The sequence below is a fragment of the Bos indicus genome, chromosome 15 (assembly GCF_029378745.1).
Source record: "Bos indicus isolate NIAB-ARS_2022 breed Sahiwal x Tharparkar chromosome 15, NIAB-ARS_B.indTharparkar_mat_pri_1.0, whole genome shotgun sequence".
Lineage (NCBI taxonomy): Eukaryota > Metazoa > Chordata > Mammalia > Artiodactyla > Bovidae > Bos > Bos indicus.
In genome coordinates, this window is record NC_091774.1 from 52,856,573 (window position 1) to 52,874,138 (window position 17,566).

Below are 17,566 nucleotides of genomic sequence, written 5' to 3' on the forward strand. Positions count from 1 at the left end.
TATGGCTATGGAGAAAGTCAAAGAACATAAAACAGCTAGAGATACTTCTCTTAGAAGTGAAATGCTCTAGCTTTTCAATGCCCATCTTTGGTCTTGGCTGTCAGTATGTGACACTGGTTCTCTTGATCTGTGGACACCAACCCAACAGTCATTATATGCAGCTAGATAATTTCCAGCCCCTGGCAAAGGGTCTCATGAGCAGTGAAGGCTCAATACGTGCTTACTGAATTGAATTAAACTGATCCTACTGGGAACCTGAAATGTCAGTTTCATTAAAAGTGTGGACATTTTTAGTATGGAGTTTAGTCAAGTAAAAAGGTGAATGCCCATCTGGAAATACTGTAAATAAAAAAGCAACTGAAGATTTTTGTAGGTGTATTCCATTATTTTCTATAGTTTACATTTCTCTCATCATGAAAATCCATTGTTCATTTCCTTGGGATTTAGCTCAAGCCAACAAACAGGTTTCTGCGTTATAAAAACAAAGCCCATTGGATGCAAGGACTATAAGGCATTACTGAGGCAGATGGGAACCAAAGTAGCATCCTAAAGGTTTAAAATCTTTACTCTTGCCTTTCAAACACATACTGAGCATGATCTTCATAATGAACAGACCTAGAACTTATTTCTATGCAACTCTGTGAAATGCTCATATACTTAGGGATGCTTCCCAACAGAGTAGATGTCAGGATGCCTTGGCATAGTAGTTGGGGGAAGTGGTTGAAAACAAGGAAGTCATGTAAACACTGTCAGCTACAGTCTGAAAATCTAGAGGGGAAAAAACAACAGACAGAAAGAACAAAAATAAACCAACCTCAAACTAAGAATCTCTGACTCAGTAATTCTAAGATTCTTACAGAAAAAAAATCCCCGGTATGGAAAAATGTGTAAAAATGTTTTAAAGAGTGTTATTTAGACTATGTGGAGGCAAGCCAAATACTAAACACAAAGAGTTAAGTAAATGCATTCCTGATGGGATATTACACAGACATTAAAAGGATGATTATGAAGGTCATCCATCAATAGGGAATGTTAGATAAAAATATCCAAAATTAACCTTATTATGATGCAGGTGTTCAAAAAAGCAATAGTAGAAAGAGGAAGGAATTCAATTAAGTTGCTAACAGTGTTGTTATAAGGATGGCGCTTTCTTTATTTTCTTCTCTGCCATACTTCCTAATTTTTTGTTATCTAGTTATATAATTTTTCTATTCTATAATTAATATAATTTCAAAATTAGGTTTTAAACTGGGTATGGGTTTCTGAGTAAGAGAAGGCAAGAAAATGAGAAGGGATAAGTGACAGAAGGGGTGACTGGGTCACTGGCAGCAATCCAATCATAGGAGACTGTAGGCAGGGTCTGATTAATCATCAACTGAACAGTTATACCAGTAGAATGCCCTCCATTAAAAAATGTTGCTATATTGTGATTTTTTCCCTTCCTATTCCTATATTCTGCACCACAGCATAATACAGAAGGCAAAGAGTTAATACTCAAGAAAGTATAGTCCCTTCCTTATTCTATAAGATAAACAATATACGTTTTTAAAAATATTTATCTCTATAGGGCACTTTACATTATTAATGTCTAATAGTACTATTAACTATGTTTTCCAGAAGAAAGGGAATTCTAAACCTGATGATTAATGCTTTTGCTGGCATCTGTAATGGAAGAAATCATTTGGCCCCCGAATGTGTATTTCTACTCTCTGTTCCTTTCCAGCTAGCTGTCAGCGTGAAGAGCTACAAATTCCTCCAAGTTATTTCAGGGTTGTCATTTAAAATCAGGTTAAATAAATATTGGGACTTCATTAAACTATTTTATGCTTACATCTTTCCCTTATTTATACTGATAGTAGAGCATCCACAAAATACATCCCTCAGCTGAAACTGAGAAAACACAGGTTCTGTAAGAGTGACTAGAGGGAAGAAAGAGTGGAATGGGATTGCAAAATGCTCCTTTCACAGAGGATACGACATGTCTCTAGATGAGCTGATGTTTCGGGACAGTTGTCAAAAATAATCGATTTATTCAACACTTATAGCCAGTCTGTACTACTTACTGCCAGATACTATACTAGGGACATCTCCTTCATTTCCTTCCTTCATACTCAGATGCCTTCCTTTATCTCTTGCTAAATTTCTTTAAAGACTATCCCAAATGGCATTTCCTTCTCTCCCATTTTTCGAGCTGGTATAAGCATACCTTGGAGATATTGTGGGTTTGGTTTCAGACCACCACAGTAAAGTCAGTTCAGTTCAGTCGCTTAGTCATCTATGACTTTTTGTGACACCATGGACAGCAGAACATCAGGCTTCCCTGTCCATCATCAACTCCTGGAGCTTGCTCAAACACATGTCCATCCAGTCAGTGATGCCATCCAACCAACTCATCCTCTGTCGTCTACTTCTCCTCCTGCCTTCAATCTTTCCCAGCATCAGGGTCTTTTCCGATGAGTCAGTTCTATGCATCAGGTGACCAAAGTATTGGAGCTTTAGCTCCAGCATCAGTCCTTCCAATGAATATTCAGGACTGATTTCCTTTAGGATTGACTGGTTTGATCTCTATGCACATAAATCTATGTTTACATTATACTGTAGTTATTAAGCATGCAATACTGTATGTCTAAAAAATTTATATGCCTTAATTAAGAAATACTTCATAGCCAAAAAATGCTATCATTTCAGTCTTCAGTGAGTCATAATCTTTTTGCTGGTAAAAAGGTCTTGCTTTGATGTTGATGGATACTGACTGCTCAAGGTGGTGGCTGCTGAAAGTTGGGGTGTCCATGGCAATTTCTTAAAATGGGATAACACTGAAGTTTGTGGCACTGATTGACTCTTCCTCTCATGAACTATTTCTCTGTAGCATGCAAAGCTATTTGATAGCATTTTAACCACGGTAAAACTTTCAAAACTGGAGGCAATCCTCTTAAACCCTGATTTATCAACTAAGGTCATGTAATAGTCTAAACCTTTTGTTGTTACATCAGCAGTCTTCACAACATCTTCCCCAGGAGTAAATTCCATCTCAAGAAACCACTTTCTTTGCTCATACATAAGAAGTAACTCTTAATCCATTGAAGTTTTATTACATGATTGCAGCAATCAGTCACATCTTGAAGCTCCACTTCTAGTTCTAGATCTCTTGCTATTACTACTACTCTTGCATTACTTCCTCCATTGAATTCTTGAATCCCTCAAAGTCATCCATGAGGGCTGGAATCAACTTCCAAAGTCCTGTTCATATTGATATTTTGACCTCTTCCCATGAATCATGAGTGTTCTAAGTGGCATCTAAAATGGTGAATCCTTTCCAAAAGGTTTTCAACTTACTCTGCCTAGAGGCATCAGAAGAATAACTATCTAAGGCAACTACAGACTTATGAAATGTATATCTTAAGTCATTAGACATGAACATCAAAATTACTCCTTGATCCATGGGCTACCAAAGGGATATTGTATTAGCAGGTATGAAAACAACATGAATCTCATTGAACATCTCCATCAGAGCTCTTGGGTGACCAGGTGCATTGCCAATGAACAGTAATATTTGCAAAGAAATCTTTTTTTCTGAGTAGTAATTCTTTTAAAATTAAAAAAAAAAATTATTTATGTTTTTTTGGCTGTGCTGGGTCTTGGTTGCTGCATGGGCTTTTCTCTAGTTGTGGCAAGCAGGGGCTGCTCTCTAGCTGCAGTGGGAGGGCTTTGCATTGTGGTGGCTTCTCTTGTTGCAGAGCACAGGCTCCAGGGACGCAGGTTTCAGTAGCTGCAGCACATGGGCTCAGCAGTTGTGGCTCATGGGCTTAGTTGCTCTGCGGCATGTGGCATCTTCCCAAACTAAGGATCAAACCCCTGTCTCCTGCATTGGCAGGGCAGATTCTTTACCACTGAGCCACCAGGGAAGACTGCGTAGTAGATCTTAAACAGTGGGTATAAAATATTCATAAAGACATGTTGTAAAGTGATACACTGTCATCCAGGTTTTGTTCCATTTACAGAGCATAGCAGAGTAGACTTAGCATAATTCTTAAAGTCCCTGCTGCTGCTGCTAAGTCGCTTCAGTCGTGTCCGACTCTGTGTGACCCCATAGACGGCAGCCCACCAGGCTCCACCATCCCTGGGATTCTCCAGGCAAGAACACTGGAGTGGGTTGCCATTTCCTTCTCCAATGCAGGAAAGTGAAAAGTGAAAGGGAAGTCACTCAGTCGTGTCCAACTCTTCACAACCCCATGGACTGCAGCCTACCACGCTCCTCCGTCTGTGGGATTTTCCAAGAAAGAGTACTGGAGTGGGGTGCCATTGCCTTAAAGTCCCTAGAATTTTCAGAATGGTAAATGAGCACCAGCTTCAACTTAAAGTCACCAGCTTCCTTAGCCCCTAACAAAACAGTCAGCCTGTGCTTCGAAGCTTTGAAGCCAGGCATTGCCTTCGCTCTATCTCTGTAAGTCCTAGGTGACATCTTTTCCCATGGCAAAGCTATTCTGTCTACATTGAAAATCTATTTTTCAGTGTGACTACCTTCATTAATGATCTTAGCTAGATCTTCTGGATAACCTGCTGTAGCTTCCGCCATCAGCATTTGCTGCTTCACCTTGCACTTATATGTTACAAAGACAGTTTCTTTCCTTAAACTTCATGACCCAACCTCTGCTAGCTTCCAACTTTTCTTTTACAGCTTCCTTACTTCTTTCAGCCTTCATAGAATTGAAAACAGTTAGGGCCTTGCTCTGGATTAAGCTTTGGCTTAATGGAATGTTGTGGCTGGTTTGATCATCTATCTAGACCACTAAAACTTCCTTGCTACCAGTAATAAAGCTTTTTTTCTTTCTTATCACTCACATATTCACTGGAGTAGTACTTTTCATTTCCCTTAAGAACTTTTCATTTGCATCCATAACATGGCCAAACATTTGGCTCAAGAGGTCTAGCTTTTGGCCTATGTTGGCTTTTGATGTTCCTTTCTCATTAAGCTCAATCATTTCTAGCTTTTGATTCAGACTGAGAGATGTGCAACTCTCCCTTTCACCTGACCACTCTATAGATTATTAATCAGCCTAATTTCAATATGGTTGCATCTCTAGGAATAGGGAGGCCAGAAGAGACAGAGAGAGACAGAGGAAAGTCTAGTCAGGGAAGCAGTCAAAACACACAAAAATTCATCAATTAACAGGTGGGATTTGTGGTGTCCCAAAATGTTACAGTGGTAACATCACAGATAGCTGATCACAGATCACCATAACAAATGTAAAATAAACCTTTAATTTGTTAAAAAATGCGATTGTTTGTGAGCACAATAAAGTGAAATGCAATAATAAGATATGTTAAGTTTTTCTGATACAATTTTACAAAACCATGAGATTTTGGAGCTGGAGGGTATCTTAGAATTTCTGAAATCCAGAGACTTTTTCCAATATGTGCTAAGGAGTTAGTAGTTATCAAGTTCAAGTTTGCTACACAATAGTTCAGTCATACACTTCCATGTATCATTAAGATCCATAGAAGTCTGTCTGCTCTACCAGTGTGTAAGCTTTTTGAGGAGAAACACCAAGTCTTGTTCATCTCCAATTTGCCCAGGAAGTGGGCACATAGGGATAAATGCCTGCCCAGTTGATAGAAAAGATGCTAGTCTGAGGAAAACCATGGGGTTGATAAGTTGCCAACAGTAAGTACTGTTGAAGAAGCCAAAAGCAAGAATGTATCTGGAATTTGTTATCATTGTAAGCTTTGTTAAACAGAATAACATGAATTAGATGGAAGTTGTGGCTTTTAAAAAGACGAAATGGGAAGAGACATTCCATGAGACAGAGCAACTCTGTTGTATTTGAAACAGGCTAAGTTCTTCTAACTCCAACGTCAAATAGGTGATATGTACTTATTTTCCCCAGCTGGATTACCATTAATATTGAAATAAAAATAAGCCTTCGGTAGATTGCTTTTCCTTAAAATGCACATACACTCACAATCTTCTTTAAATGTACAAGCGTATTCTCATTAGAAAGTCAGAATGCCATGTGAAAAAACTGACAAAACTTCCAGGAATGTTCTTAAACTATGGCCGCTTTCTCTAGCTCAATTCCTTTTATCTGAAGGGCACAAATATGAAGAGGCATTATGGATATAGTGGAAAGTCAGGAGATTAGAGTTTTAGTTTGCTGCTATGCCATCTGGGCTTCCCAGGTGGTGCAGAGGTAAGGAATCCACCTGCCAGTGCAGGAGACAAAGAGACACAGGTTTGATCCCTGAGTTGGGAAGATCCCCTGAAGTAAGAAATGGCAACCCACTCCAGTATTCTTGCTTGGAAAGTTCCATAGACAGAGAAGCCTGGTGGGCTACTCTAGGGGGCTAGTCTAGGGGGTTGCAAAGAGTCAGACATGACTGAGAGACTGAGCACACACACTATTCCATTTATCTGTTGATTCATTCACTTTGTACTGACATGTGCCAGACACTCTGCTGTGCAGAACAGTGAACCAGGTAGGCATGGAAATTGCATTTCAGGGAAGAAGATAGATGATAAATAAAATAAAACAAGAAGACAAACACAGATTGTAATAAATGCCATATGGAAATAAACTGGATGAGAGAGAATAATGGGTAGGGAGATAGCAGGAAAAAATAGTTTGACCAGCAAGGCATTATATATCCACCTATGTAATATCAGGCAAATCACTGAACTTTTCTGATACTCAGATTTCCAGGATGAAAAACCATAGTTGAACTGGATGACATCAGAGTGGAGAACACTCTTAACCTGAAGTAAGAAAACTTAAGCACGAGTTCTGGCCTTATTCATAAACCTATACCTGTAGCACTGTCTCGTTGATGAAAGAAAGAGACTGTGAGCAGAGTGTGACAGTCCTTGTGAACTGAACAGACTAAGTCATAGACTGTGTTCCTTTCCCTTCTTTAACACTGTTTACAATGCTCCGGATGTTTATTTTCATTTACACTGAAGAAGACCTCTGAAAACTCTGGAAACTTTCGACTAAAATTTTTATCCTGCTACCTCCGGATAAGAAATATACCTACTTTTATGAATGGGATAATGATAAATCTACTAGTGATAATATTTTGTCACTATATAATGCACATTTTTAAAAAGTACTATTCTTTTCTTCTCTCTTTCTTTCCTACACTAAGTTTAACTCAATTAGTGATAGACTAAAGGAAAAAACCACAAACCATTAGAAAATCCATTACTTTTTCTTTAAAATTTTGGCTATTATCAAGTTTGGTTACACAGTCATAGGAGAGCATCCTTTAGTGGAGTTAGCCCATCATATTCAAGAGAAACTGTACCGAGTGTAAGGTTCCATTATTAGTCACTGCAGGAAGGCGGGCCCATCGCTCATTTTCCAGTTCTTCCATCACTTGGTTCATTGCACTCTTTAGCCATGTGTCGACAGAAACGCCAATCTGCTTTAGTAGGTCCAGTCGGGCTTCAGCTTTCAACTTAATTATCTAAGAGAACCAAGAAAATGGTCAGAAAGCAAAGCATTCTTTCCTCAAATTAATTGCTTTAAAGTTATTCCTGATTTAGTAATTAGGACAATCTTGATATTCACTAGTAATTCTTCCTTGGCATAGATGTTAATTTTTCACTTGATGAGAGAGAGAGAGAGTGGTAACCGGGAAGGAAAAGGAAGATGTTAATGCAACATAAAGTCTGCTTTCCTCTCCTGTTAATAAGGCTATGCCTCAGAACATTCTAAAGTTTAACATTTTCAACAGCCTTCTAAACCATTTCCTGGACTTTCTCTTCTCCTCTATAATCCACCTTTTACAAGTCTAGGAACGATCTCATCAGTCACCTCTCTACTTAAAAACACCCGTGATTCCTGACTGCCTACTGAGTAAAGATTTTAAATTAGATTCTAATGCAGCTATCAGAAACAGGAGATGTTGAGGAATAAAAGAAGTTTCTATGCTCCAAATTCAAGAAAAGGAAACACTGCCCATTCTTTAGCTCTTGTTCCAAGCCATAAGCAAGTAATCATAGAATTACTTCAAACCTGTCCCAATCAAACAGTAACTGCTTTGCCCAGTAGCCATGCCTCTAAGTCAGCCAATCAATGACAGTCCCTCGCTTCGGCAAGGCAGCCAGTAAACCACAGCCTCACTCCAGTAAGCATCAGCAGTCAAGCTTCCACTCCTGCTTCCAACAGTCCACCAGTCTCTGTGTGCTAGTGCTTAGTCACTCAGTTGTGTCTGACTCTTTGAGACCCCATAGACTGTAGTCCGCCAGGCTCCTCTGTTTGTGGGGATTTTCCAGGGAAGAATAGTGGAGTGGGCTCTCATGCCCTCCTCCAGGGGATCTTCCCAACCCAGGGATCAAACCCAGGTCTCCTGCATTGCAGACGGATTCTTCACTGTCTAGGGAAGAATAGACCTCCTTCCCTACCAATTACTAGGGAAGTCCTATCTCTACACACCAGTTAAAAGTGGTGTGCAAGTATGTAGTACATTTCCAGTTTTGAAAATCTGCCAGTCCCTGAAACCCACACTTCTCAAAACCCTTTGCATCAGTTCTACTTTGTCAGAGAGATTATATTTTGTAAATATCATTCTTTTTTTGCTTTAGCAAGTAGTAAACTCAGCCTCACTGTTCTTCGTATTAAGAGTGGTGGTGTCTTCCTCAACATTTGAAGGCACCATTGAGATAATTTTGAGAACCTTCACTGGATGGCCTTCTATGGGACTCTTGGACAAACAAGTGTGCTCACTGAGCCCTTACAGTATACAATTTTGATCATTCTCTGGACTGTCTGCTAAGGGAGTTGGTATCAAAAAGAATCTGAGCTCTGACTTCTTTCACTGAGCTCTCATTGCTAAATTTACTTTGTATTTCTAAGTTTTGCACAGTGAGACTTCCCTGGCACTCCAGTGGTTAAGATTCCGCTCTTCCACTGCAGGGGGCACAAGTTTGATCCCTGGTTGGGAAATGAAGATTCTATATGCCACATGGGGCAGCCAAAGAAAAAAAAAAAGAGAGAGAGAGATAAAAATTCATATTATATAAGATTAACCATATTAGTCACTTTAAAGTACACAATTCAGTGGTTTGGATATCACACAGACCTTAATATACAGTAATTAAAGATTCTGGCTTGTGGCACACTACTTGGTAAACAGACTTGCAAAAATCTGTTTCTTCTAATAATTTTTTCTTAGTAACAACTTTATTGAGATAAAGTGCACATATAATTTACTCATTTAAATTATATAATACACTTGACTTACAGCATATTCACAGATATATGCAATTATCACAACTTTCTTTTATTTATTTTTTAACTTTTTATTTTAAATTGGAGTACAGTTATTTAACAATGTGACAGTTTCAGGTATACAGCAAAGTGATTCAGATATACATATACATTATCTATTCTTTTTCAAATTACTATCCCATTTAGGTTGTTACATAATATTGAGCAGAGTTCCCTGTGCTAGTGCTATACAGTAGATCCTTGTTGGTTATCCATTTTAACTATAGCACTGTCACCACAGTTTTAGAACAGTTTAATCACCTCCAAACCTCCCCACATCCCTGCCATGTCCTTTAGCTATTGCTCCCCTATCCCTTATTCTCTGTAGCCTCTGGAACCACTAACCTACTGTCTTTTTCTATGAAAGAAAGTGAAAGTCATTCAGTCGTGTCGGATTCTTTGCGACCTCATAGATTGTACAGTTCACAGAATTCTCCAGGCCAGAATACTGGAGTGGGTGGCCTTTCCCATCTCCAGGGGATCTTCTCAACCCAGGTTTTAGATTTGCCTATTCTGAACATTTAATATAAATAGAACCATACAATATTTGCTGTCTGGCTTCTCTTACTTAGAATAATATTTCTAAAGTCCATCCATGTTGTAACATGTATAAGTATTTCATTCCTTTTTATGGATATTGCATGGATATAACACATTTTGTTTATCCATTTGTCAGTTGATGGGTTGTTTCAACTTTTCAGCTAATATGAAAATGTTGCTATGAACATTTGTATACAACTTATACATCAGTGTACAAGTTTTCCTGTAGACCTATGTTTTCATTTCTTGTAGATATATACCTAGGACTGGACGTACTTAGTTATAAAGTCACAGTATGTTTGACCATCTGGGGAAATTGTTTTTCAAAGCAGCTATCTCACTTAACGATCACACCAGCAGGGTATGAGGATTACCATTTCTTCACATCCTGGCAACACTTGCTAATGTTTGCCAGTTTTGACTCTAGCCATCGAAGTTGGTATGAAGTGGCATTTCACTCTGGTTTTGATTTGTTCCCTGATGACTAACGATGTCAAGCATCTTTTCATGTGCTTATTAATCATCTGTATATCTTCTTTGGAAAAATGTCTATTCAGAACTTTTGTCCATTTTAAAGTTGGGTTGTCTTTTTACTGTTTTTATTGTGTCTTTGTCTTTTTATTGTAAGCCTTTTGATGTATTTTAGATAAAAAGTCCCTTATTAGATATCTGATTTGCAAATCAGGTCAGTTCAGTAGCTCAGCGTGTCCAACTCTCTGTGACCCCACAGACTGCAGCACGCCAGGCCTCCCTGTACATCACTAACTCCTGGAGCTTGCTCAAACTCATGTCCATTGAGTCGGTGATGCCATCAAATCATCTCTTCCTCTGTTGTCCCCTTCTCCTCCTGCCTACAATCTTTCCCAGCTTCAGGGTCTTTTCCAATGAGTCAGCTCTTCACATCAGGTAGCCAAAGTATTGGAGTTTCAGCTTCAGCATCAGTCCTTTCAATGAATACTCAGGACTGATTTCCTTTAGGATGGACTGGTTTGATCTCCTAGCAGCCCCAGGGACTCTCCAGAGTCTTCTCCAACACCACAGTTTAAAAGCCTTAACTCTTCGGCACCCAGCTTTCTTTATGGTCCAGCTCTCACGTCCATATATGACTACTGGAAAAACCATAGCTTTGTCTAGATGGAACTTTGTCAGCAAAGTAATGTCTCTACTTTTTTATTTTCTGCTTTTTAATATGCTGTCTAGGTTTGTCATAGTTTTTCTTCCACGAAGCAAGCATCTTTTAATTTCATGGCTGCAGTCACCATCTGCAATGATTTGCAAATATTTTTCCCCATTCTATGGGTTGTCTTTCACTTCTTAACAGTGAAACATAAAAGTTAAAATTTTGATTAAGTCCAATTTATTTATTTTCTTTTGTAGCTTGGGTTTTTGGTGTCATATTGAAGAAATTAATTCAAGGTCACAAAGGTTAATCCCCATGTTTCTTATAAGAGTTTTATAGTTTTAACTGTTTCATGGGTATTTGATCATTCTGAGTTGAGTTTATTTTTGTATATGGTGTGAGGTCAGGGTCCAGCTTCATTCTTTTCCATGTGGATATCTGGTAGTCTCAGAACCATTCTAGTATGTATTTTAAACTAATATAGGCAATGAAATGTTTTTTAAAAATGAGTAAACTAACAAACCTCTTTTTGGAAATTATAACTGTAAGTCATTTAACTGCTAAAGCAGAGAAGCAAAGAAAATACAAAGAAAGAGAGGGAGAAAAAGACACATGTACACACACACGTAAGAGAGATCAGTATATTCTATTTTCTCAAATCTAAGTAGTCTAGTTTTCATAAGATTTATTTTTGTCGGTACTTTGCCAAACAATTAAAGAACATGGTATTTGCAAACTTAGACTGCAGTTCCAGAATAAACTATGTTAGCCTTTCTTCAGAGTTCCAACTGTTTATATTTCAACAACTATTTAAAAGCAGAACTTTGCAGTGTTTTCAAGTGCATTTTGATGATCTGCCAATTGATTAAAATTCTGCAGAGCATCGCTCTCTGAAACTGGATGGCATTCCAAACACTGCTTGACCAAATCATCTTTAAAACTTGTAAAAAGATAGAGCTTTTTAAAATGATGTTTTAAAAAGTCAGATCTTTTAAGATATATAACCTTGGTGTATTAACACTGTCAATTAACCAACTTTAATGTAAAACTGAACATACACGTATCCAAGTGTCACACCATGGTTGAGTTTATGAAACTTTTTGACAGTTACAAAATCTGTAAACCTAATTTGGGCTTAATTAACTTATATTCAAAATATCATTTCTCTAAGGATAATAACTGTGTCTATTTGTAACCCTACTATTTACGTCAGTGCATACAGCAGGAAATGAATACTGGTAGATAATACCATTTGCCACTCAATTACTTTTGGTATCTTAAACCCCTCCTCACCCCCAAACAACTTTTATCATATATACTAGGTACTATATAATTATACTATTTCATTTAATTCATACAACAAGCCTGATAATGTATATCACAAACTCTACTGAATAGGTGAGAAAATGATTTAACCAAGGTCATATCAATTGTGGTAAAAGGTTACATCCAATGAAACGTGGGAGTCTCCATGCATCCCCTCCCACATTGACTGTGGCCTTGTCCATATGATTATCTTTTTGGCCAATGGAACATATACAAATCTGATAAAAGCAGAGGCTTGATAAGAGTGTTACTAGGACTTGATTTCTTGGTATATGCCTCCACTATGTGGGGAAGACCTGTTTAGCCTATTTGAGGATGGAGGGCCATATGGAAAAAAGACCTAGTCCTTTAGCTGTGTGCAGCTCTTTGAGTAATCATGGACAAATCATGGGAAGAACTACACAGACAAAACCCAGATGATGAAAGACAATAAATCATTGTTGTTTTTGCCATTAAGCTGGATTTTTTTTTCCCTAAGGGCAACAACAAATTACTGTACTTAAATAATTTAATTCCCAAATATCTGGGATATCTTTCTGTTACTGCTTTCTAATTTTATTCTGATGGGTCAGAGAACATACTCCACATAACATCCTTTAAGACTCAGTGACATGGGTTTGTGGTATAGTCTATGGTCTTGCTAAATATTCTCTATTTACTTTATTTATATTATTATTATTTTTTTTGTCCAGGCCTCATGGGTTGTAGGAGCTTATTTCCCTGACCAGGGATTGAACCCAGGCCCCCAGCAGTGAAAGCACAAAGTCTTAACCCCTAGACTACCAGGGAATTTCTCCATGTCTACTTTAAAAGAACATAATAGTATATTCTACTCCTGTGGAGTGGAGGGTTCTATAAATGTCTATTAGGTAAAGTTGGCTCATGTGTTATTTAAGTCTTCTATATATTTACTAATTTTCTAGCTCCTTGTTCTATCAACTACAGAATGGAAGGCTGAAGTCTCAAACTACGATTATAGATGTGTTTATTTTTCATTTTGTTGTCAGTTTTTACATGAACTATTCTGTAACTATTATTAGCTACAAACACATTTAGGATTGTTTTGATGAACTGTACTTCTTTTTCATCATTATGAATCATCATCTCTCTTAACATTTCTTATGCCACCTATTTTGTCTGATATTAATATAATCACTTCCATTTTCTAATGATTAGCATTGCTTCCCTGTGATGAACAACAGCTGAAATTTATGCTCATTTTTTTTGGGGGGGGTGGTGGGGGGGCCCTTCTAGCTGTTGTTTCTTGCCAAGTTCCTTGGAGTTTCTGTTCCACATGTCTATTTAGGTTTGGCCAAGGATTTGGATGGCTATTTATATGCAAATCTGAGAACTCCCTGACGTCCCAGCTCAAGCCAGTGAGGCTGAGGCTCTCTGCTTGAATCTTAGTTGTACAGCCCTTCAGGAAGAGCTGTAAAATGTAAATGCCACCAAGTATAGTCCCATTCTTTGAAGAGTCTATTCCTCTCAAGTTCTTATATGCTTTGGGGCATTTTCCAGTTCTACCAAATAGGTATTTTAAATATTTTTACCCTAGATTAGATTAGTAATTGTTATCTAAAAGAGGATATAAGCTAGTCCCTTATTATCAGAAGCAGACACCCTTGAAGAGATATAGCCTACATTCAAGAAGAATTCCAAGAGATCTTAAATGTCACTCTGTAGTATTATTAATATTTGCATTTAAATTTAGAAACTATTTAATACATATGTAGAATAAAGAAAATAAAATATCATGATAATATAGGAACTAAAAATCTCAATATAAAATAAAAGATATACACATAAAACCCAAAGAAGTTTAATAAAATCTTTCCAATTTTAAATTTTAACTGAAAATATCAGTACAAACTCACGATTCTAAAAAAATTCCTAGCTCTAAACCACAAAGAAAGGCCCAAGAAACAGATGACTCCCATTTATTTCTATACCACAAACCAGGTGCAATAAGCACCTTCACAGCCTAGACTTTGGTATCTAAATATTATTCTATATACTAAAAGAAATCAGGGCTTCTTGGAGAAAAGGTTAATTCTAAATATGGGCAGAGAGAATACAAAGCAAGCCTAAGATAGCTTTCACTCATTTCACATGCTAGCAAAGTAATTAATTCTCAAAATCCTCCAATCTATGCTTCAACAGTACCTGAACCAAGAACTTCCAGATGTTCAAGCTGTTATTTAGAAAAGACAGAGGAACCAGAGATCAATTGGCAACATCCACTGAATCATAGAAAAAGCAAGAGAATTCCAGAAAAACATCTACTTCTGCTTCACTGACCACACTAAAGCCTTTGACTATGTGGATCACAACAAACTGGAAAATTCTTCAAGAGACGGGAATACCAGACCACCTTACCTGCCTCTTGAGAAACCTGTATGCAGGTCAAGATCCAACAGTTAGAACTAGACAAGGAACAACAGACTGGTTCCAAATTGGGAAAGGAGTACATGAAGGCTGCATTGTCACCCTGTTTATTTAACTTCTATGCAGAGTTGTTGTCTAACATCATGCGAAATGCCAGGCTGGATGAAGCACAAGCTGGAACAAAACTGCCAGGAGAAATATCAATAACCTTAGATATGCAGATGACACCACCCTTATGGAAGAAAGTGAAGAGGAACTAAAGAGCCTTTTGATGAAAGTGAAAGAGGAGAGTGAAAAAGCTGGCTTAAAACTCAACATTCAAAAAATGATCATGGCATCCGGTCCCATCACTTCATGGCAAATAGATGGAGAAACAATGGAAACAGTGACAGACTTTATTTTCTTGGGCTCCAAAATCACTGCAGATGGTGACTGCAGCCATGAAATTAAAAGACACTTGCTCCTTGGAAGAAAAGCTATGACCAACCTAGACAGCAAATTAAAAAGCAGAGGTATTACTTTGCTGACAAAGGTCCGTCTAGTAAAGCTACGGTTTTTCCAGTAGTCATGTATGGATGTGAGAGTTGGACCATAAAGAAAGCTAAGCACCAAAGAATTGATGCTTTTGAACTGTGGTGTTTAAGAAGACTCTTGAGAGTCCCACGGACTGCAAGAAGATTAATATAGTCAATCCTAAAGGAAATCAATCTTGAATATTCATTGGAAGGACTGATGCTGAAGCTGAAGTTCCAATATGTTGGCCACCTGACACATTAGAAAAGACCCTGATGCTGGGAAAGACTGAAGGCAGGAGGAGAAGGGGATGACAGAGGGTGAGATTGGATGGCATCACCAACTCAATGGACATGAGTTTGAGCAAGCTCCAGAAGATGGTGAAGGACAGGGAAGCCTGGCATGCTGCAGTCCATGGGGCTGCAATGAGTTGGACATGACTGAGCAACTGAACAGCAGTAAGATAGCTTGCTGTGCTAGAAAGCAAATTAATGTTAAAAGACTAAGAAGAGTAATATGAAAAGGACACAGAAGTTAGCTTAAATGGACTCTCACTGGCCAAATTTAGACAATATGGGGCTTAAAGTAGGATAACTATAATATTAAAAATACATCAAACGAATAAAAATCCATAATAAATTGAAAGTACATAAAGTGGAACTCCATGAGGAGATACAAAGAATAAGTACTGTGGAAAGAATGTCTACCATGGAGCTGTGAACTGAAAAACTCCCAGAGATTGTATAGGGCTGAAAGATGTTGCAGTTCTATCCAGCCAGAGCTGAGAGACCAGAGACCTTGTTGGATTCTCAAGGCATAAGAAGAAATGGCAGAAAGGAGATCCATTAGTAATAAGGCTAAACTAGACCTACTGGAAAGGCTATTCTAAACCAATCTAAACAAAGCTTAAAAATAAGTCTTGAACAGATCTAACTGATCTGCAGATCAAACTGAGCTGGCTGCCCAAATAAAACTCAGCAGGCTTTAACAGAAGAAAAGAGAATCCAGACACTCACTCAATAGCCAAACGGTCACTATTTCTTATATTCAGTGAACAAAAAAAAGTACTCAGTATTTGAATAAGAGAAAAATACAAGCCACAACCAAAGGAAAAATCAGTCAGTAGAGAGTAAGAAATCACAGAATGAGTAGATGAGAACTTTAAAGTCACTTTTATAAATATACTTAAGGACTAAAAGGACATCATGAAAATAAACAAGGGTGAACTGGCAGATATAAGGAACCAAACCAAACTTATAGACCTAAAAATGTAATATATGAAATAAAAATTCACAGGATAGCCTTAATAGCAGGTTATAACTACAGAAGAAAAGATTCATGAACTTGAATACATAACAACTCATCAAACTGAGATTATGATAAAAAGTAAGGCTGGTAAAAGTGTGTGAGGTGATCTTTATATGTGATGTGTGGGACAATATCAAGTGATGTATTATTCATGTTGTTGGAATTGAACTAACCTATCTGACATCAGATCATTTGTTGCCTGGTCACAAAAGAATTTTTGGGATGACAGAAATATTTTCTATCTTGGCTGTGGAGGTAGATATATAGGGGTATGCATTTGTCAAAGCACATCAAAATGTTTACTTGAAATGGTTACATTTTATGTATATTATACCTTAATAAAATTGATTTTTAAAATTCCAGGATGACATTGTAACGATACTTAAGAAAGGGAGAAAAAGACTCACTTGCAGCCACTGGAGGTGACTAATACTTGTTAATTGCAATGGAAAAAGAAAAAAGAACTTTAACAGTGGAAAGATTTGGTAGTACCACCTAAATTGAAAGTGACTATTCTTAGCATCAATTGTGAGAAAACTTGATAAAAACATACTATGATGAAAAACAGTATCATCTATAAAGTATTCTTGCCTAAAATAAGACTATGATCAGGCCTTTAAACTTGTAACTTATAGCACAGAAATACACTCATAAATTTTATACTGTAAAATATTAATAGTTGACTTAGCATGTTGAAAAATACTCATCTTTTTTGTACATTTGAAAAATTTTCACATTAAAAACTGAAGAAAGTGATTAGTTAAGATGTCTACCAACATGCTACATTATAAGAGTACAGTATCACCTTGCAATAAACAAATCTGAAGGTAATATAAATTTGGATATATATGATTGGAAATTTTGTTTTTATAGCAGGGTCACCCTTAGCATTTCATTAACCTTGTAGCAATGAGGACTGAGCAGCTTCCCAAGTGGCTCAGTGGTAAAGAATCCGCCTGCAATGCAGGAGACACGGGTTTGATCCCTGGTTCGGGAAGATCCCTGGGAGAAGGAAACGGCAACCCATCCCAATATTCTTGCCTGGGAAATCCCATGGACAGAGGAGCCTGGTAGGCTATAGCCCATGGGGTCACAAAAGAGTCGG

General features: G+C 37.6%; 1 protein-coding gene across 2 annotated transcripts in view; it reads right to left on the reverse strand.

Moving 5' to 3' along the window:
* Positions 1-17,566, reverse strand: part of FCHSD2 (FCH and double SH3 domains 2) — a 256,209-nt gene that overhangs the window by 20,802 nt on the left and 217,841 nt on the right. For both annotated transcript variants that reach the window (XM_070767602.1, XM_019975329.2), the window contains exon 13: positions 7,303-7,464. In XM_070767602.1, coding sequence (XP_070623703.1) covers positions 7,303-7,464 — 162 coding nt within the window. The remainder of the gene's footprint in view (positions 1-7,302; positions 7,465-17,566) is intronic.